This window comes from Meriones unguiculatus, chromosome 6 (assembly GCF_030254825.1).
Source record: "Meriones unguiculatus strain TT.TT164.6M chromosome 6, Bangor_MerUng_6.1, whole genome shotgun sequence".
Taxonomy (NCBI): domain Eukaryota; kingdom Metazoa; phylum Chordata; class Mammalia; order Rodentia; family Muridae; genus Meriones; species Meriones unguiculatus.
Genome location: NC_083354.1, coordinates 42215438 through 42236269, shown reverse-complemented (window position 1 = coordinate 42236269; position 20832 = coordinate 42215438). Strand labels below are relative to the sequence as shown.

Here is a 20832-nt window from a genome sequence, read left to right as displayed (position 1 = left end):
TCTGAGGTGGTATTTTGTAACTAGTTCTCTGTGTGGGTGGGTGGGTAGGTGCATGGTGGTCTTTCTTCTGCTCTGTTGTCACCTGGTGTTGTAGGCTTTCTCAGAGGCGTGTACTGGAATTCTTCAGTCAGCTTCTGCCCAGGGGCCCCCCGAGAAAAACACAGCAGGTGTGGTGGCACACATCTCTAACCTCAGCACTCTGGAGGCAGAGGCAGGAGAATCTCTTTCTTAGTCAGCAGTCTATTGCTGTGGAGCGACACCATGACCACAATTCTTCAGAGGTCCAGTCCATTCTCATCATGTCAGAAAGCATGGTGCCATGCAGGCAGACATGGTGCTAAAGAAGTAGCTGAGAGTTCCACATCTGGATCCACAAAGAAGAAGGAAGGGAGAGGCTCTGGGCTCTGAGCTTTTTGAAACCAACCACTAGTGCCACACCCTTCATCAAGGCCACGCCTCCTAATCCCTCTCAAATAGTGCCACTCCCTCATGACCAAGCATTCAAATGTATGAGTGTATGGGCGCCATTCTTATTCAAACTCCACAATCTCTCTTAATTTTTAAAGTTTAATTATTTTTAGCTTATGTGTGGGTATCTGCCTGCCTGTATGTCTGTTTATCATGTGCATGCTTGGTGCTCACACAGGCCAGAAGAAGGCATTGGATTCTCTGGCACTGGAGTTACAGATAATTGTGAGCCACCAAGTGGGTACTGGGAATCAAACCCAGGTCCTCCGGAAAGAGCAGCCTGTGCTCTTCATCCCACTAAGCCATCTCTCTCCGGCCCACGATTTCTTAACCAAGCCTGGTTTTCTTGAGTCTTTCATCTCAATGTGGAGTGTTAAGGGCACTTCCTGAGATTTCATTGTTTTTGTTTGTTTGTTTGTATTTGTTTACAACCGCACTGTCCACCTCAAGTTTAACTTACGCTTAGCTAAAGCTGCTGACCCAGATGTCCCCATGAACATAGGAAATGGCCACTCCTGGGCACTCCTTCTCACATGCCCTCCTCTAAAATTTCAGCCATTCTTGGCTGTCTCCAAAATGATGTGTAAAATGAAGTACTTACTTATCTAGCATGAGTCCTGGGATTGAAACCCAGCACCACAAATAAACAAAAGTCGCTGCAGCAAGTGCCCACATTTTCATCATCTTCTCCCTGGATCATTGCAATCACGCTCCGCAGGCGTGTCCGGCTTTCACTGCACCTCACTGTTATCAGATGAGTTGAGTTGCAGCCCGAGGTGTTATCATTCTAAAGCAGTTATTGAGGAGCTGGAGAGACGGCTCAGTGATGAAGAGCACATTCTATTCTCTCAGAGGACCCAAGTCCGGTTCCCAGCACACGCGATGTTTCACACTGCCTGTGAATCCAGCTTACCCACGCACACACAAGTGCAATACACACGGTGTACGTCATTATGAATAAAATAATTGGCCAGGTGGTGGCAGCACACGCCTCTAATACCAGCTCTCGGGAGGCAGAGACAGGCAGATCTCTGAGTTTGAGGCCAGCCCGGTCTACAGGAGGCCCGTCTGTGGGGAATGCAAAGCTCTTTTTGCCAGCTTTTGTCCTCCTAGATTTAAAGGGGGGAGGGGCTGAGAAGGTAAGTGGAGGAATCTCAGCAGCTGCCGGGAGGGGGAGAATGGGGAAGAGGGTGAGAAAAGGTTTTGCTTTTTTGAGTTAGATGTCAAGAAAGCAGAGAGGTAAGGTGTGTGTGTGTGTGTGTGTGTGTGTGTTTTGGGGGAGGTTCCCCAAAGAGGAAGGGTAAGAATGTCAGATGTCTGGGCGAGCAGGTTTAGCTGGAATTGGAAAAGAGAAGCCAGAAATGTCTTTCCACACAGAGCACCCTTAAGCAGCAGTGTCATGGAGGGGACTTGGGGGCTCAGAAGTAACTCATGGAGGGGAATTATCCCTCCCACCTTTAACAGTTTTTCTCTTTACATTTATGGGGACAGGGGCCACAGGTGTCATGGTGTTCATGTGGACGCTTGCCGGAGCTGGTTCTTGACTCTGCCACATGGGGACTGAGCAGGTGGTCAGGCTAGGTTTGGCTTCCGGTGTCTTTACCCACTGAGCCTTTGAATATGGCTTCAGGCGTATCACATTTGTCTTCTAGCGAGTCCCCTGAGGTTGTGAAACAGGATTTTCTCCTTATCATGGAGGGCCTGGGCGAGGGAACTTCTTGCTGTTTTCTTCAAAGGGTATTATCAACAGAGCCTTTTGCAGCAAAGAGTGAAGAAGCAAGGCTAACATTTCCTCTTCCTTCAAAATTAGTGTTATCTGGGACAGAGGAAGTAGGGTGCAAAGATGAATGAAGAGGGATCTAGCCTCGACGACCTCCAAGCCTACTGACATCTGACCAACCCTGCCTCCTTTCACACTGATGTGTCTGAGGGTTCAGCTCATTGGCTGGGCCTGCAGAAAAAGCCCTTGCTTTAGGTGCACTGGATGAGGGAGGAATGTCTGACTGACTGCCATCCAAAATGGATGAAGGAAGCCCAGATACTGGATGAGAAAGAAAGACAAGGGCCCTCAGGCTAGCCGAATGAGCACTCAGCACTCCAGGCCTAGTCCTAGCCTTCACCTACACTCGCCACCCCCATCCTGTCAGGCCTACTGAGCCTCTCTGGGTGTTGTTCTGGCTTGCCAGCCCCCCTCCCCCAGTTCTCGTCTACGACTTGTAAATGCTTCTTAGATTTGTGTGTTTGCGTTCGTGTACTTATGTGTACCTCATGTGCACCTGGTGACCACAGAAGCCTGAAGAGGGCCTGGGATCACCTGGCACTGGAGCCACAGATGGTGTGAGCCACCACATGGGTGCTGGGAACCAACTCAGCCCCTCCACAAGAGCAACTAGTACTCTTAAGCACTGAGCCTCCTCTCCACCCTGGGATAGTCATTCTAATTGAGCTGATGAGGCAGGTCAAGCAAAGCCAAAGTTTATTCAAAGAGGACAGTTTTATTACAGTTTAAAAGGAAAACTTGGGGCTGGAGAGATGGCTCAGCGGTTAAGAGCACTGGCTGCTCTTCCAGAGAACCTGGGTTCAATTCCCAGCACCCACATGGCAGCTCACAACTGTCTGTAACTCCTGTTCCAGATGATCTGACACCCTCACACAGACATATGTGCAGTCAAACACCAATGCACATAAAAATAAATTATTTAAAGGAAAACTTGTCTGGGTATGGTGGCACACACCTTTAGGGAAGGCAGCAGCAGGCAGACCTCTGAACTTGAGGCCAGCCAGGTCTACATAGTGAGACCCTTATCAAAAACAAACAAAACCTTCTGTATCTGAAGAAAGAAGAGTGAAGAGAAAGGATTCAACAAGTTGAATTTCGGTTAAGCCAGCACGGAGGTCAGCCCTATAGAAGAGAGCAGGGCTTTAGGGGAAGCCCAAAGTATTAGCAAATTTAGGATTGACAAACATTTAAAAGGACAAAAAAAGGGGAAAGAGAAAAGTAGACTTGAGAACCTCATGGCAGCTTGTAGGAACTGTGCTGGGACAGGTGGGGGGGGGACAGGAATTCTGGGAAGGAAATGTGTAGTATCTCATTAAAAGGACAATTACCCTGCCTATCCTTCAGCAGAGCTTGCAGTGAGCCTGTCTTCCTGGGACTGGTCCTGTCTTGCTGACAGGTAATCCTTCCATAGTTTAGAGATTCCATCCTCTTGGCCAGAAGGAACTAGTTTTCCCTTCCGGGCTTGTATGGCTGGTGTGTTGCTTCCTTTCCTGGCTCCCTGTAATCCTGTAGGCTGGATAACTGCTGGAGACCTCCCAGACCGTCCACAGCAACGCCCCAGTCTCAGGCGAGAAATGTGTGCAGGCACAGCGCAGATTACATGCTGGCTCAGGTGGCCCGCTGGCAGGCATTTCATGAGGCAAACCAGGAGCTGTGCAGTACAAAGACGCCAGACCTCTTTCCTGGCTTTGTTAGGAACTTTGTCCCACACTGAGGGGAACGGCAGCCCTGTCTGAACTCCGTCAGGAGGTGACTTGTATCTACCCTGGGAGCTGTTAGTTCTTACCCTCAGGATTAAACCCCTGGCTAGAGTGAGCCGCTGCCTGGAGGATGGGTCTGGATCACTGGAGGACGAAGGTCCCTGGAACCTACTGTCCTCAGACTGAGGTCCTGGAAATCTGCTAGAGGGAATTTGAATTTGTTGAGCATCCCGGCCCTCTCCCCCCCCCCCCCATCACTTCACAGGATCCTCAGGTGAAGCTGTGTGAGGATCCACCGAGCCAGGAGAGCCAGCAGCTCCCCTGAGGCAGAGCTGGACGCGTGTACCAGCTGCCCACAGCTGGCGCTCGAGTGTTAGGGCAACGTCGCCGCGGAGAGCCTCCTCCAGCCCCTAAGTCAGCCGCAAGGGGGTCTCCCCGCAAAGGTAGCCCGTGAGCGACCTGGGTGCTCCAGTGCCCGCCGCCAGGGCCCGGGAAAGCCGTCTCAGAGGTTCGGGGACCAGGGCGGGAGAGCGGCGGCCCGGCCGGGAGGGGTGGCCACTTCCCCTCCCTCCCTCGCCTCCCCTCCCTCCCACCTCCGCCCCACTCAGGCGGGGGTTCCGGGAACCGGCCGGGGCGGGGCAAGGAGGCTAGGGCCGCGCCGAGGAGCTGAGGTCGCGGCTGCACCGCTGCCCTGGCTTTGGTCCGTCTGGTCTCTTCGTCGTCGGTCTGTCCCGCCATGGCTGCGCCGGTGTCCTCTCCGTGGACCCTGTTGCTGCTGCTGTTGTTGCTGCCGCCGCCTCCCGGTGGTGAGCCTGGGAGGAGGGGGCGGTGTATGCTGCCCAGGGACTGGGGTCGGGTCGGACACTTTCCCTAGCTGTCTCTGGGAAGAGCCAGGCAGCATCAGCCCCGGAGTGCTTCGACTTGAGCCCCTGATAACCGAGGGCGCGTCTGCGAACCCCATCACTGACTTCATCTTATCACCCCTTCCCTCCTGAACTGACACTATTACCTTTGTCGTGCCATTCGTGGTGTGTAGGCCCTACCTGTTCCAGGGGCTGGAGCAGGATTCCCTGCCTGGGGTTAGCTCCAGGTAGGGCCTCGGCGCCGCCTGGCCCCTCCAGCAGAGGTTATGCTTCCGGGCTGGGAGCCCCACAACCGCTGCCTCTACAGCCCTTGGATTCCTGGAGAAACTGGGCCCTAAGGCTGGCCTCTTGTGGGGAGGAGACACCGGAGGGATGACTCACAGGCTTGGAAGGGCAGGCTGGGGGCCTGTTTGGTGTATATATTGGAGCAGCCCCCTGCCCTGCCCGGCCACGGGAAGCTAATGAATGATTCTGTTGGAATGGGTGGCTTCCTGGAGGACAAGGGCTGTGTTTCCTGAGGGCTGATTTGTGAGGATAATAGATGGGAGAGTCAGCCCACCCCAGGAGTAAGCCTATTGGAGGATGGGTCTCCAGGCTGGAGAGCCCTGTTCCTTGTCTGGAGTTGAGAAGAGCATTTCTGACTGGGACCCGGCCTGAAAGACCACTCGTGTGGGCATCGCAAGATGGCACTTGCCTTTAATCTCAGCACTGCAGAGGCAGGAGGAGCCCTGGGAGCTTAAGGCCAGTCTGGTCTAGGGTGTGAGTTTCCAGGCAGGCCAGGGCTACATAGTGAGACCCTGCCCTAAAAAGAAAGAAAGGAAAGTCTCACTAGTGTGGGCTGTTCAGCCTGACTTGGTCAGAGCTGGCCTGTGGCTGTTCTTGTAAGCATTTTAGGTGGTCAGCACGCTGAACCCGGCCAGCAGTGGCCAGACAGACCCATTCCATGGTTTTGTCCAGAGCAAGATTCTGCTTGGTGCCGCCAAAAACACCAATAAAAAGGTGGCCCTCTGCATCTCTGAGTTTGAGTCGAGGTTGGTCTACAGAGGAAGTTCCGGGACAGCCAGGGTCACACAGAGACCCTGTTTTGGGGGAGGGGGAGGGGAGCAGCCCTCTTTACCTCCAAGTTATCTTTTCTCGGAGTATCACAGTGCCTCTGTCCTTGGGCCTCGTTCTCCTGACAGCTCCAGGGTGTGTGCTCTGCTCATCTGTGTGGGCCTTCTGACCAGGGCTGCTGACACTTAAGGGACTGTCCGCAGACGGAGTCTGATGAGCCTTGATGAGTCTTGAGGGGCTCTCTTGTGTGTGGGCTCCAGGTTTGCTAGCATCGCTCGCCTAAGGACAGAAGGGCACTCGGTGTGTGGCATTCTCCCGGAGTGTTGTGAAGCTTTCGGGGACCCTGTGGCCTTCCCCACATCTCTCAGCGTGACCTTGTGTGCGGAGATTTGCACTCGCTGTTAGATTGAGAGCCTCGTGATGGCCCCAGGCTTTCACAGGTGCCACTGAGCACAAATGTTTTCTAATACCGGCTGCATGCCTAGCCTAGGGGTACGGGCTTTGTGGACTCTTGTGTGGAGACTGTCACTGTGACTTGGTTAGGACTCAGCTGGTGGGGGCTGAGGCTCGGGCCTCTCCTGCCTGCACTTGTGCCTGGCAGATGAGGGTGCTATGGAGGTAATGAGGATTAAATATTACACAGCCCCGTGCCTGTAGCCGCTCAGGTGTGCTTCTCCTACCAGGAAACCGACAGACTGCCAAGGGCCAGAGGGTACCTTGCTGTGGCTCAGAGGAGAGGAGAGGCTTGGTAGAAAGGTGGTTCCCTGAGGCGGCCTGAAGCTTCTGCCTGGTGGCTGCACTGGGGAAATGACTGCCATCGACTGGGGAATGGATGAGCCCTGGCCTATGGGACACAGGGGAATGAGCTTGTTTCTGTGCTTCAGCCCACGGTGAGATATGTAGGTCTTTTGATGAAGACAGCCTGATCCCAGGGTCCTGTCCTGATTTCTGCTGTGGTTCCTGTTCCAACCAATATTGCTGCTCCGACGTGCTGAAGAGAGTCCAGTGGACCGGGGAGCTGTGTACAGAGCCGGAGCCCAGGTGGGTGTGTGGAGGGGAGGAAGAGGGGGAGGAGCCTCCGTCCAGTCCCTGGGGAGTGCCTTGCCCCTCTGGCCTCTCAAGACTGGGCTGTGTGGTGAGCCATAGTGGTCGGGGAGCCATCTTCTAGACGGGACTACCTAAAGCTGCTCCGCTCCTCCCCCACCCTCAAGGCTTCTGTTTCACTCAGCCTCGGGCTGAGGTCAGTGGGCTCAGCTGACTCTGGCGTTGTACTTGAACCACAGGCCCTCAGGGCGGGCAGCTTTATGCTGGTACCCCCACACTGTGTATGTGCCTGTACCTCTACAAGGTACAGGGCGTGGGTGTTGCCCAGAAAGCGCTGGACTGTGTCCTCCCGGCAGGCTGTTGTCACTGGCGAGGACCAAGATGTGTGTGTCCTCGTCACATCGTGGTTTTCTTTGTACTCGGCCACAGACTGAGAGTTGCAGTGGCCATACTTAGCTCACGGCAGGCAGCAAGTCCAGAGCTACCGCCCGTGTCCTCTCCGGTCTCCCATGGCCATTCCGTTCCCCTCGCATCCTTCGGGCACCCCAGTCTACGGTGTGTGAGGTGTATGCTTTTGCTTGTATTCTTAAAAGGTCTGTATTGTTTTGTGGGAACATTTTTGGGGGCGCTCTAACGAATGCCCTTACTTTGCGATCTCAGTCCGGTGCTCATAAGGCAGACGTCACAGCCGTGTCATTCTCTGAGTGAGTCCAAAGTTGTTGGCCTCATAGGCAGCCGCAGTGGGCATCCTTGTAACCCCTCCTCCTGCTTTTCATGAATCTGTAAGAAGTTCTTGAGGATGTGCGTGGGACTGCCGGGTCCCCTGCATGCCACATGGTCACCAAGAGTTGGCTGGTTTTATATTCTACAGTTGTCTGTGTTTTTTAGAGAGAGAGAATGTCTCACTGTATAACCTTGCTGGCCTCATTCAGAGATCGGCCTGCCTCTGTGTCTTCAGCGCTGAAACTAAAGGTGTCAGTCACCATGCGTGGCTTATAGATGATGTTTTAAAATATTTTCACTATGTTAATTTTTATTACTTTTTAAAATATATGCGTTGGTGTTTTGTCTGCTTCACCCATGTATGTCTGTGTGATGGTGTTAGATCTTGGAGTTATAGACAGTTGAGAGCTGCCATATGGGTGCTGGGAATTGAACCCGGGTCCTCTGGAAGAACGTTCAGCACTCTTAACTGCTGAGCCATCTCTCCAGCCTCAACTTTTATGACTTTGTAAAGGACTTTTGTTTTTTGGTTTTATTTTTCAAGACAGGATTCTTCTGTGTAGCCCTGGCTATCCTGGAACTCGCACTGTAGACAAGGCCGGCCCTGAACTCACAGCGATCCTCCTGCCTCTGCTTCCTGAATGCTGGGCTCTTTCTAGGTCTCTTTTCACATCTGTTGATACAAGATCTTGTTGTGTTGCTCAGGTCGGTTTCAACTGACCGACCTATCTCCGATGACTGAGTAGTTGGGGACTGTGAGTGCACGCATTATTCCCAGCTTATAGTAATTACAGAAGAAAACAGGTGCGTTTGTTCCATTCGGATTAATAGATCACCTAGGGAGTAACTCAGGAGTACACTGGTACCTCAGTCCCTAGTACCTCGGGGGGGGTTAGTAAAGGTAATGTAGTTATTAACTTATGAGATCATATTTGGCATTTTGTTTAGCTTTCTGTCAGTCTCTTATTTGGGACTTTTAAATTTCTTCAAGTTTTATGTGTATTTGTGTGTCTTAGTTAGGCTTTCATTCCTGTGAAGAGACACCACGACTAAGGCAACTCTCACGAAGGAAAACATTTCACTCAGTCTGACTTGTAGTTTCAGAGGTTTTTAGCCTGTGACCACCATGGCAGGAAGCATGGCAGCGTCCAGGCAGGCCTGGTGCTGGAGGAAGAGCTGAGAGTTCTAAATCTTGATCCACAGGCAAGGAGGAGACTGTCTTCCACACTGGTGTAGCTTGAGCGTAGGAGACCTCAAAGCCGGCCTCCGCAGTGACGCTCCCTCCATCAAGGCCACACCTCCTAACAGTGCTGTGCCCCGTGGCACTATGTAAACCACCACAATGTGCTTGCCTGCTTGTATGCGCAAAGCCCGCAAGAGGCCAGTAGAGGGTGTCAGATCCCCTGGAACTGGAGTTACAGGTAGTTTTGGGCTGCCGTGTGGGTTCTAGGAACGAACTCCACTCCTCTGCATGAGAAGCAAGTGCTCAGTAACTGCCCAGCCATCTGTCCAACTTCATACACCTAGTTTATTTCCACTTTGGGGGTATAATGCTAGCTTTGTGGAGGTATCCTGTTTCATGCTGAGGAAATTCCTCGCTATTAGACTTTGCCTGGAGTTTTAATCATAAAGGGATTTGAACTTTGTGAGATGTTTTCTGAGATGGCCATGAGCTATTTTTATCCTCTTAATGTGGCAAATGATGCGTATCTCATTCCAAAATAATATTTTACTTACTTTTAAGTTTTGTGTTTGAGTGTTTTGCCTGTGTGTCTGTACGTCACAATCAGACCTGGTGTCTGTGGAAGTTAGAGGAAGGCTTTATTGCATCCCTTGGAACTGGAGTTAACAGATACCTGTGAGGTGACTCAATGGGCCTGGTGCTTGCCACCGAGCCTGAGAACCTGAGTTCAGGGCCTGGGGTTCACATTGTGGGGGGAGAGAACTGACTCCTATTAGTTGTCCTGTGACCTCTGCATGTTTGTATGCATGTGTGTGCATGCTAAATATAAAATAAAAAAAAATTAAAATAGCATTCAACTTAGGTTGATGCCTTTTTTTCTCTTGGCATACAGAAAGTCCCATTCCACTGCCTTTCAGTGTCTATTATTTCCATTGAGATAATGAGCTTGAAAATCGCTTTAAGCTTCATTTTAATCTCTCAAGAAATGGGAGTTCAAGGGATTATTTTTCTTTTGGTGCTAAGAAGCCAACACAGGCCTTGGACACGCTACTGTACTTTATGACTGGCCAAAATCTTATTCTTCTTTTACATATTTTTTTCAGACAGGATCTCTCTGTAGCTTCTGACTGGCCTGGAACTCGTGTAGACCAGGCTAGCCTCTGATTGTGGCAACCTGCCTGCCTTTGCCAACTGAGTAGTGGGATTAAAAATGTGTGCACCATGCCTGGCTTGCACACTTCTCTCTCTCTTGACAGGGTTTCTCTTTGTAGCCTTGGCTGTCCTGAAACTCACTCTGTAGACCAGGCTGGCTTTGAACTCACAGAGATCCACCTGCTCTGCCTCCCGAGTGCTGGGATTAAAGGTGTGCGCCACCACCAACTGGCTTATTTTTATGTCTCTAGGTTTGCAGATCTTCTGAAATCTGAGGTTTAGAGTATCTCATTAGTTCGGGAGTTGTCTGCCATTACTGAAACACTGTCCTTCCCCTTTTCCTTCCCCTGTGGAACTCTAGCCAGACACGTGGTGCTCTCCACACAGCACCCACGACTCTTGCGTCTCCCCCACATTTTCATCTGCATCTCGCTGTCTGGATACTGTTGTCTTGTAAGCGCTCAGATCGCACGGTTCTTGGTTTTCAAAAGCGTTCATTTGTGTGTGTGCGCGCACGGGTCAACGGGGTGCCGCAGCTCATTTGTGGAAGTCAGAGGGCAAAAGCAAGGTCTGCTCTGTCCTTCTCCCAGGCTTGTTCCAGGGCTAGAACTCTGGTTGTCAGGCTTGGCAGCAAGCTCCTTCACTCACCGAGCCACCGAGCTGCCACTTTGCTTGCTTGCTTGCTTGCTTGCTTGTTGGAGACAGAGTCTTGCTGAGTAACTGTCACCAGCCTGACACTTGCTGGATCAACCAAGGTCTGGGACTTGCAGACATCCTCTTGCCTCTGCCTCAGAGTGCTGGGCTGAAGGGCGTGCACCGCCGTGCCTCGCTTTTCACTGAGGTTTTTGTTATCATTTATTTATTTAGAGACAGGGTTTCTATGTGTAGCCCTGGCTGTTCATGAACACACACTGCAGCTTCCACAGATCTGGATGGTCTTGGAGGTCTTCACTCTGCCTTGGATGGTGGTACACAATGGCAGTTGAGTCTTGTGGCCGCTCTTCCGATCTGTTTCCACCATGTTGGCCTCAAGCTTAAGAGATCCACCTGCCTCTGTCTTGGAATGCTGGGATTAAAGGTGTAAGCCACTACTGCCTGGCTGAGTTGTGGTTGTTGTTTTTTAGATAGTTATATTTTATAGAATATTCTGTGTCTGAAGTAAATGTACAACCCAGTAGCCTGTCACTGGATGAAGATTAGAATCTTTAGAGAAACTCAGAGGCTCTTTGAACCCACTCGTTGTTTCTCTTTTACCCCCAAAGGTAACTATTATCCTAACTTTTACATGATTTTGATTTTTTTTTCATTTTGTGTGTTGGGAGTTTTGCCTGCGTATGGGTCTGCACCGTATGGCGTGCAGTGAGTGCCCTAGATGCCAGAAGAGGGGGGCAGGTCCCCTAGGACTGTGGTCACAGATGGTTGGGCCACCGTGTGAGTGTTGTGAATTCAGCCCAGGTCTTTTGGAGAGAGTCAGTATTGAGCATCCCTTCAGCCCTACTTTGCATATGAGCGTAAATGTGTGTGTGTGTGTGTGTGTGTGTGTGTGTGTCTGTCTGTGAGCACCTATGTGTGTGTAGCTCAAGTATAGAGACTGGAGGACAACCTCAGATGTTGGTCCTTAGGCACTGTCCGCTCTGTCTGTCTGTCTGTCTATCTATCTATCTATCTATTTAATTTAATTTAATTTTTTTGTTTGCTTGGTTTTTGGGTTTTTGAGATGGGGTTTCTCCATGTAGCCTTGGCTGTCCTGGACTTGAGTGGTAGACCAGGCTGGCCTTGAACTCACAGAGATCCACCTGCCTCTGTCTTCCCGAGTGCTGGGATTACAGGCGTGGGCCACCGAGCCCGGATATGTCCACTTTATTTATTTAAAATTTATTTATTTTTATGTGCATGGGTGTTTTTTGCCAGCATGTATGTGTTTGCCTGCATGTATGTGTTTGCCTCCATGTATGTGTTTGCCAGCATGTACATACAATGACCAAAGAGTCCAGAAGAGGGCGCCAGGCCCCCTGGAACTGGAGTTAAACAGCTGTGAGCCACCGTGTGGGGCCTGGGAACCGAGGCTGTGTTCTCTGGAAGAACAGCAAGTGCTCTTCCCTGCCGAGCTCCTGAATTTATTTAGTTTGATTTTTTTGAGGTCAGGGTCTCTCTATAGGGCCTTGGCAGTCCTGGAACTTTCTGTGTAGATCAGGTTGGCCCCAAACTCAGAGAGCTCTGCCTGCCTCTGCCTCTAGAGTGCTGATTGAAGATGTGCACTGGCGTGTTGCGACCACCAGGGGGCACTAAAGCTTCAGAATGCTCTCTGGCTTTCTAAAGCAGACACAAGCCCGCCATGCGCTTTGCACCTTCCGGCCTGTGCCGTCCAAGCTGAGGGGATGACCGTGCAGCTTCCACAGACCTGGACGGTCTTGGAGGTCTTCACTCTGCCTTGGACGGTGGTGCACAATGGCAGTTGAGTCCTGTGGCGGCTCTTCCGATCTGTTTCCACCTCCTTCGGTTCCACTGGCAGCATTGCACCGGGCTAACCTGGTGTTCTGATTTCCGTGTCAGCTGGCTTTTGGACTGCAGTCTCAATGTCTGCAACAGAAGCAGGCTGAAAATGCTCCACATCTTTGGTTTTGGTGGTGGTTTTGGTGGCTTGTTTGTTTTGGTGCTGGGGATCAAACCTCTACTCCTAGTCCCCGTTTTCCAGATCTTGAAGTTTTATCCCTTCCCCTTGATTCCCCTCTCTCTCGCTTTTCCCATGCACAGCCGGGGAAATCACGATGTTCCACATAGAAACACATTTCTGAAAAATTGCTTGAAAATCTCCAGCAGTCTAGGGTACTCCAAGCTCTCAGGATTCCTCAGTCTTCAGTGTCTTTAAGTTCTTCCTGGTAATTTCGCTGTTTATTCTTTTATTACATTTTACTTATTTTTGGTGTGTGTGTGTGTGTGTGTGTGTGTGTGTGTGTATGTATGTGTAGCGTCCCCTGTAAATGGTAAAGGTTGACCTGGAGTCAGCTCTCGTCTACCGTGTGGGCTCTGAGATCACACTCGGGTCCTCAGGCTTGACAGTAAGTGCCTCTACCTCCCGGCCATCGCTGGCCCAAGCTCGCCTTCTGCCAGTCCCCGGGTTTGTTCTCTAAGCACTTTTTAAGTTATGTTATTGTCACGTGCATGGGCACACAAATGCCCGACACACGTGTAGATGTCAGAGCACAATTTTCAGGAGCCACTTCTCCCTCTGCTGTGGCACTGAGCCTCCACCCAGGCTGAAGTCAGGCCTGGAGGCCAGGGCCGTCTCACTGGGCCCGCCGTGCTCTTTAAACAGTGTGTTTTGTCCCCTGATGTCAGTGTCTGCTAATCTCATGCTCAGAGCCCTGTGGACATTTTTTGTTTTACTTAGCTTTTCGAGGCAAGGTCTTTCTAGCCTTGGCTGTCTTGGAACTGACTGTGTAGACCAGGCTGGCCTCAAACTCACAGCGATCTACCTGCCTGTGCCTCCTGAGTGCCGAGACTAAATGTGTGCGCCGATATAGCTGGCCCTTGTAGATGTTTTCATTGTCAGTGTTTACGCCTGTTTTCTACTCATGTTCTCCACCCTCAGTGTCCCTGGGAGGTTTTGATTGTGTGTCTAACCCTGCACTTATAAAACTGATTGGAGGAATTGCGAGCCTAGAGCTCCCCCCACAGAAGATGTCGTTACTCCGGGTACACTAGCCTGAGCGAGGAGACTGGTGTTTAGAAGGGCAGTCTATTCTCTTCCCCCTTCCTTGTGAGACACAGCTGTTGGGGTCTTGGTCCAAGTGTGTAGGATCATCATAGCCTCTTCTTAGGGTAAGAGATGGCTTCAATCTTGTGATCCTTCTGCCTCGGTCTCCAGTGCTGAAATTACGGACATCTGACAGATTATAACTCAGATTATTGTTGTTTTGGAAGAGTTGTTTTTCTTTTGTCCCCTTGTATTTCCTTTGTCTTTTAACTTTGTGGCAATGCCACCCTCTGCTTTTGGTTTCCGCCTTCATCCTGTTGCGGTCATTGTAGGTACTTTCCAGATCTTAAGTGTGAGATCTGCTGTTTCTTGGCCTCATGCACTGTGTCCTGTGGATTGCCTTTAGCGTGCCCGGGAGAGAAGTGCACAGAACCTCAGCCCGGGACCCCAGTGTGTACACATTCTTGGGAGGTCCTGGGTGCCTTTCCCCGGCAGGTGGGGGGTGCAGGTGGGGATGGAGCTCGCTCCTCATGAGCTTTCTCTTTTCTCTTAGCAGATTTCCCACCTACGCAGAGTTTCTGGAGCCGCAGGCGTTTCGATCCAGTTTTGACAGTGACCCCATGCCAGGGTAAATAAAGCCTGTGAGGTGTGCGTGTGTTCCTGGCAGATGTGATAAGGGCTCAGGTGGGCTTGGGGATGGCCTTGGTGCACTAAGATGGCACAGAGTCATTAGGATGGTGCCCCAGTGAAGTTGTAGTCGCGTTTGCCCCCTGGGATCCTTGACCCTCCAGGGCGCAGGGATGCTGGGGAGAGAAACAATAGGAGTAACCGCTTGGGGGCTGGTAGTGGAAGGTCCAGGGGTGGCGTCCATATTGACCTGGGTGGTGGAGAGGTAGCAGAGGAGGAAATGACATTCGGTGACGACTCCGATGCTGTGAGGCAATGGTGGCAATCGGGTGGCCGATGGTCGTGGCAGAGTGACGGCTACGCTGATGTTGGACCGGGTGATGAGTGCGAGGTGATGGGTGGTAATGCCGAGGCAGGGGCTGAGATAGCGGAAGGGCCTCGGTCGCCATGGGGAGGTTTGTGGGTCCTAGCCACCACTGTTGAGGCATCTCCATCTCGGGATCCAGAAAGGGTAATGCAGCTGGGACTCCTCCCTCCCACATTCAGAGGCGCCGCACACTCCTCTGACCAGGCTTCTGCTCCCTTTTTCTTTCTTCCTTTTCTCCCTCCCTTGCTTCCCGAGACAAAGCCTTTTGTGGCCCAGGCTAACCTTGAACTTGGAAGATGACCTTGAATTTACGATCATCCCCAATGATTTACAGGCGTGTGTCACCACGCTTAGTTTATGCCGTGCTGGGGATTGAACCCAGGGCCTCCTGTATGGTAGGTGTGAGAAACAAGACGCCCACTCTGTAATAACATATTTGAGAGACTAGAGAAAGGAAGACCGTTTTTAAGATGTGATCCTGCAGGATAGGACCCAGCACAGAGGAAAGGCTAAAAGAATTGGGATGGTCTTTAGGGGTGAGAAATTCCAGAAAAGTATAGTCTTCCAGTTCTTCTAGCATAGCCTCCTTCCAGGATCCCTCGTCCTTTTGGTTCAGAATGTGAAGCCTTATCTAGTGAACGTCCGGGGCTTGGCCACCAAGCGAACACCTGCAACATTCCAACTCTTCCTGTTCTGAGACGAGCAGGCCAGCTGCCAGCGTGGGGGAGAGGGGCCTTTGTCACTGATTATCTTAGTGCTCTGAGCACACAACAGACTGAAAACAGGCCAGAATAATTTGTCTCTCACAAAGGCAATAATTTGTCTCTCACTCTATCAACTGAGCTCTCTCTCCAGTGTTTGTTTGTTTGTTGTTTGGAAACAGGCTCCTTCTCTGTAGCCCCGGCTAACCTGGAACTCACTATGTTCTTTGGGCTGGCCTCAGCTTCCTGATTGCTGGAATCATACTCCAGTGCCACAGAGCAAGTCACAGAGGAAAAGAACACATGGGTCAGTCAGTGTTGCCGGCAGCTGTTGGGAGTGGCTGTGATTCCTGGCCAGAGGTGCTAGGGAGGGTAGGAGGGAGTTGGGTTGGTGGTGGTGTTCAGCAGTGCCTGCCAGCAAGGAACAAAGGCAAGAACAGACAAGTGAACAGGTTTCCTTGGCCTCTACTCTAGAGACAGAGGTCCAGCCCTGCACAAGGATGCCGGATAGGTACAGGCCGACATTGGGATTGGGGTGGAGGGTCCTTGCCTTGAAGGATTGGGTAGGGTGAACGTGCAGAGGATGGAACCGGAGGGACAGCAGCTTTTGAGGAGCAGTGGCAGGGAGACCCAAGAGGGAAGGCTGGGGCTAAGGGCAAGAAGGCAGCTGGTCTGAGGCGCCGTGGACTGCACTGAAGGGGGCTTGGTCCCCCGTCCTGGCAGGAGCCGTCCAGCGCAGCATATTGAAGAGCAGATTGGGAGCATGTGTGGTAAGTGTAGATGGCCCAGTGGAGACCGCTCAGGGGCCTGACATGTGCAGGAGGCTTTTTTTGGGGACTTGGTGGAGACGGCTGGAAGTATGGGGATGGGGAGAGGAAGAACGGGCCGCTAGGGTTTCTTTTTCTCCTATTCTTCAGAGCCCCAGAATTGTGCACAGAAGTGAAAGCTGGGGGACAGGGCTGTCCGTGACAGAGTCTGCCAGGTATCTGTCACTCCCTCTGTGCTGAGGGCTCTGTTTGTCCACAGAGTGGATCCCATGGTCAGGGTCCATCCCCTGCTGCCTGGCAGTGGCTTGGGACCCCAGAGAAGCCCTCTGAGGAAAGATGCTGTGCCTGAGGGCTGCGGCAGCTCTGCCTTCATATCCCACCACTGGCCTTTTTCTGTGGTTCTTGGTTTCTGAGTCATAGGTCAGAACCATAGTCTAGAACCATAGTGGCACATTAGCCATGCCCTGAGTTGTCACACCCTCAGTGTGCTTTGTTTTTTGGCTTATGGTTTTTGGCTATGTAGCCCTGGCTGGCCTGGAACTCATACATAGACCAGGCTGGCCTCAAACTCGGAGATCCTCCACCTGTCTCTGCCATGTGGGCACCACCAATGCCTGACCCCCTGGGCCATCTGAATGGACGGGACTTTAATTCTGTGATAGCATTAGCCAAGGAGTCTGGTGTTTTCCTGCCTGGAAATGTGTCTCCTTGAACTGATGCTTTGGGCTGAGGTCTGAGAGATGAACAGGAGTTATTAGGTGGAAATGAGGGTTGTGGAGATGAGCCTCTTCCTCTGCCCCAGACAGCAAGGCCTGGGTGCACAAGGACACAGCTTGGTACTTGGTGATCTGGCTAGAGCAGAGATAAAGAGGGAGGGGTGCCTCCGCCTGGCTTTGTGGGTCTTGCAAGGAGATTTTTGTTATTGTTAGGTTTTGATTTTTTTTTGGGGGGGAGGGGCGGGTTTCTCAATATAGTCCAGGCCTGCCTGGAATTCACTAGGTTGCTCAGGCTGGCCCAGAACTCATAATCCTCCTGCCTCAACAGCCTCCCAACTTCAGGTATTGCCTGTGTGTGAGTACACTCAGCTAAATTTTTGATTAAAGATTGAAGTTGGCTTTTTTTTGGTAAGTTTTGCTGTCTGGTTAGACAAACCCTGGATTTTAATTGTCAACTGTACTCACACTGTGTACCCACCAAAAGATTGTACACACATTGTCACTGGTGGGGAGAGAACAACTTCCTGTGGTTCCAGGAGCGGGGGGGGGGGGCGCGGGGTGGGGGGGGGGGGAGCCTCAGGCATCAGAACCAACTGGGAAACATGATCAGGCCTGGCAGGGCCGCGTCCAGGCTTGGGAGCAGCTACAGGCAGGGAAAAACAGTGACAATCAACTGCCTCTGTGCCCGCTGGAACCAGGGGTCCTGCTTTGCCCCCTGCAGGCCCCCAGCCAAGGGGTGGGTCAGGAGAGCAGAGTACCTCGGAGGCTGGCGCTGGGCTGCATTTAGAGGCCAGGGCTTGCAGGCCAGGGAAGGTGTGTCCTGGCCTCTGCCTCCACTTCCAGCCCTTCTCAGAGCCTTCCCCAAGCGGCTGGTGCTTCAGCAGTGCCTGAGTCATACTGTGTCTTTAAGAGGGTGGCTACAGGGCTCTTGAGTCTGTCCTTCCTGCCGCTGACGTCAGGAAAGGGGAAAGACTGAGGAGATTCGATTTCCATTTCTTTGAGAGGGGAGGAAATTGAAACTGAGTAGCTCCTGATGAAAAGGGGAGTCCTGAGCTGCGAGCCCCTTGAGTGAAGGCAGAGGTTAACATGGGGTGAGCAGGGGCGGGGCACATTCTGTAGAGAGAGGCACAGAGACCCTGGACCTCCCGCCGCATGCCACCGGCTGTGTGAATGTGTTTCTGCCTGCTTAGGGAGACACCTATGGTCTCATGGTTCTGTCTTGGATGCTTGTCTTGAGCCACATGGTGGTAAAGGCTCCTGTTTTGGAAGCCTGAAGTGTGTGTGGGCCTGTCCCTAAGTCTGTCCTTGGCCAAGAGGCGCAGATAAATCTCTGCTGCTCCTCTGGGCTGTGAACTCCTCCTGCAGGTGGGTAGCACCTACATCCTTGCTCTCTGGTCTCAGAGTGGCAGGTGCCCTGAATGTGCCTGTCTCAGTTGCCAAACAGTTGCCTTCTATTAGAATACAGCACAGGCTCTGGACCATGCGGGATAGTGGGGGCCCTGTCTGCTATTGGCAGTATTTGGGGGGACTTTCGGAGGGCAGGCCCTCTATTTGGTGGGTGCCCGGGCTGGGCAGGGAGGCCTCTTCTAAAGAGCACCACTGCCTCCATCTCTCCTCCCTGGAATGGACCAATGCCAGCGAACCACGAGGCAGCCTGGGATGTCACACAGCCAGGCAGTCCTACAGCACTTAACACCTGTTTTTGACTCAGATCCCACCTTGCCTGGCTTGTGGCATATAACTGACAACTACAGAGCTGCTTCCTTGGTGGGGAAGGGCAAGGTGTGTGGGTAGGCAGATGTAGGGAGTGGGCCTGGGGTAGGGCTGTATGTAAAACAGAGAGCAGCCATGTTGGACACATGAGGAAACTGAGGCTAAAATAGATTCATACTGCACAACTGGGGGGTTTCTCAGAGTTTCTTTTGCCAAAAGGGGTGGCCCTGGAAACAGGTGAAATGAGGGTTGCTGGTCATGGGGAAGAGTGAGGTGGTTACAACTGGCTCTTTGGCAGGTTTGGAGCAACTGTCGCGATTGGCCTGACGGTCTTCGTGGTGTTCATTGCCACCATCATCATATGTTTTACCTGCTCCTGCTGCTGTCTGTATAAGATGTGCCGTCGCCCACGACGTAAGCTTGCCCTGCCCAACCCTGTCCGCCAGTGCCCCTCCCTGTGTGAGCAGATCCCCAGGAGGGCAAGTGGTGCTGACCAGGAACCTGTTTTGGCTAAGCGAGGGGTGGAAGGGAAGGCCTGGCCTCTCCCGGCCTCGGGAGCCATAAGAATCTGACTGATCAGGACCCTCTTTGCAGCTGTCGTGACCAACACCACAACTACTACCGTGGTTCACACCCCTTACCCTCAGCCTCCAAGTGTGGCCCCCAGCTACCCTGGACCAACGTACCAGGGCTACCACCCCATGCCCCCCCAGCCAGGAATGCCAGCAGCACCCTACCCGACACAGTACCCACCTCCCTACCTGGCCCAGCCCACGGGACCACCAGCCTATCACGAGACTTTGGCTGGTAAGTAACCTTGCATGTCCCCCAGCTCATGCCTCTGCTCCTTGGGTCCCTTCCTGCTGGCTTGCCTGCCTGTTTACCGCAGCCCAGTGTCCCCACAGCTAACCCGTGTCCTTTCTGCTTTCAGGAGGCCCAGCCGCACCCTACTCTGCCAGCCAGCCTCCATACAACCCGGCCTACATGGATCCCCCAAAGGCAGTTCCCTGAGGCTGCTCCAGCCTCTTTGGCTGTCATTTGATTATGTCATGTGTGAGTGAGTGGTATGCAGAGTCTTCCTACTGCTGTCTGTGGTGTGTGTGCGCCTTGTCTAGACATGTGGCTTCCTCTGCTGCTGACCAGGTAGGCACAAATCCTTACCAGTGTGGGTCTGAACCAACGTGTTTTCTTCCTCACTTGAAATTATACTTTATGAAATCTCAAGTAAATTAAAAACAGTGGGGTAGATGTTTCCCAGTTCACCCCACGGTGACCAGCCATGGCCTGTCACCTTTAGGAGAGCAAGCTTTTTGTGGCCACATGTCCTGCTTTAGGAAGGAAGCAGCTAGCTGCTGCTCAGGGCCATTCCTTGTTCCCAGGGCTTGGCTGCATTTTGCAGGGGTGGAGGGGGCAGATAGGTGGGCAGAGCACAAGGGGCCTGGCCGAAGCTCAGTGCTGAGGGCAGACTTCCTGTGCTCAGTGGCAGCGGGTCAGCTTCTGATGGCAGAGCCCCATCCATTCACCATCAGGTGTCTGTCTTGGATGCCCTATTGTCTTTCCTGGGACTGTGGAGAAGCCACATGCATTCGCTATTCAGGCTCCAGTGGGGAAGCTTTCCCACCTTTGCTGGCCTGGCTCCTGCTACTGGGCCAGGGGCCTCTGTCCTCCACATACTCCGGTTTCTCCCTGCAGTGTCTTCTTTTACTTTTAGCCAAACATTTTGCCTGTTTTCTGTCTCTTGATGTGTGATAGTTGGTGTGAGGTTGAAATTCCTGGTTCCTGGAGGACAACCTGCCTCTGATAGTCAGTTTCCCTTGACACCAGCTTCACAGAATACACGACTCCTGTACCACAGTCCAGTCTGTCTTAGAAGCAGGGACGCCAGGGACAAGGAGCTATATGGACCAAAAGTGGGGGTGGAGGGCCCGGATTAGGTAGCTCTGGCCCAGACATGAATACCTCGGTGTTCCCTGTTGGTTGCTATTGTACCAGCTGTCTTAGCTTTGTGTGTATTGGTTTGTTTCTGAGCATCCAGGCTCTGCACCCTCGTTTATAATAAATGCGAAAATTTGGACCCACTTCCCCTTTCTTCAGAGCCTGGGCTGCCGGCCTAGGCTGCACAGCAAATACTACTTCTATCTCTTGAACTTGTTTCTCCCCTATCTTAATTAGCCTAACAGGTATGATTATCCTACTAAGAAAGCAAGAGACTGTGCCTTGTCCCTAGGGCCTGAGTATGGCCAGAGGCCCAGGCTGCAAAGAAATTGGAGGCTACAAG

General features: G+C 52.2%; 1 protein-coding gene and 1 long non-coding RNA gene across 5 annotated transcripts; one reads left to right on the top strand and one right to left on the bottom strand.

The window, feature by feature from the left end:
• Positions 1-2927: 2927 nt before the first annotated feature.
• LOC132654652 (uncharacterized) lies at positions 2928-4435 on the bottom strand. The gene is made up of 2 exons (XR_009592313.1): positions 4035-4435; positions 2928-3899 (listed from the first exon to the last, which is right to left on the bottom strand). It is a non-coding gene; the product is annotated as an uncharacterized LOC132654652 (long non-coding RNA).
• A 133-nt stretch (positions 4436-4568) lies between these two features.
• On the top strand, positions 4569-20628 carry Shisa5 (shisa family member 5). Of its 4 annotated transcripts, none has more exons than XM_021663377.2 (6): positions 4569-4754; positions 6749-6905; positions 14217-14291; positions 18853-18968; positions 19149-19361; positions 19486-20628. In XM_021663377.2, exons 1-6 carry the CDS (start codon positions 4685-4687, stop codon positions 19563-19565), a joined length of 711 nt encoding a protein of 236 aa, XP_021519052.1. In that variant the 5' UTR covers positions 4569-4684; the 3' UTR covers positions 19566-20628. The 4 variants fall into 4 exon arrangements, with proteins under 4 accessions (XP_021519052.1, XP_021519059.1, XP_060241227.1 ...); XM_021663384.2 differs by having other exon boundaries at positions 4571-4754; positions 14220-14291; XM_060385244.1 differs by lacking the exons at positions 4569-4754; positions 6749-6905 and adding an exon at positions 14079-14113 and having other exon boundaries at positions 14220-14291.
• Positions 20629-20832: the final 204 nt, after the last annotated feature.

Excerpts from the sequence above, each read along its gene's own strand:
- Shisa5 (XM_021663377.2), top strand. The coding sequence starts at position 4,685 with ATGGCTGCGCCGGTGTCCTCTCCGTGGACCCTGTTGCTGCTGCTGTTG. Across the intron at positions 6,906-14,216 it reads TGTACAGAGCCGGAGCCCAG|CAGATTTCCCACCTACGCAG; the intron begins GTGGGTGTGTGG and ends CTTTTCTCTTAG. Across the intron at positions 14,292-18,852 it reads GACAGTGACCCCATGCCAGG|GTTTGGAGCAACTGTCGCGA; the intron begins GTAAATAAAGCC and ends GCTCTTTGGCAG.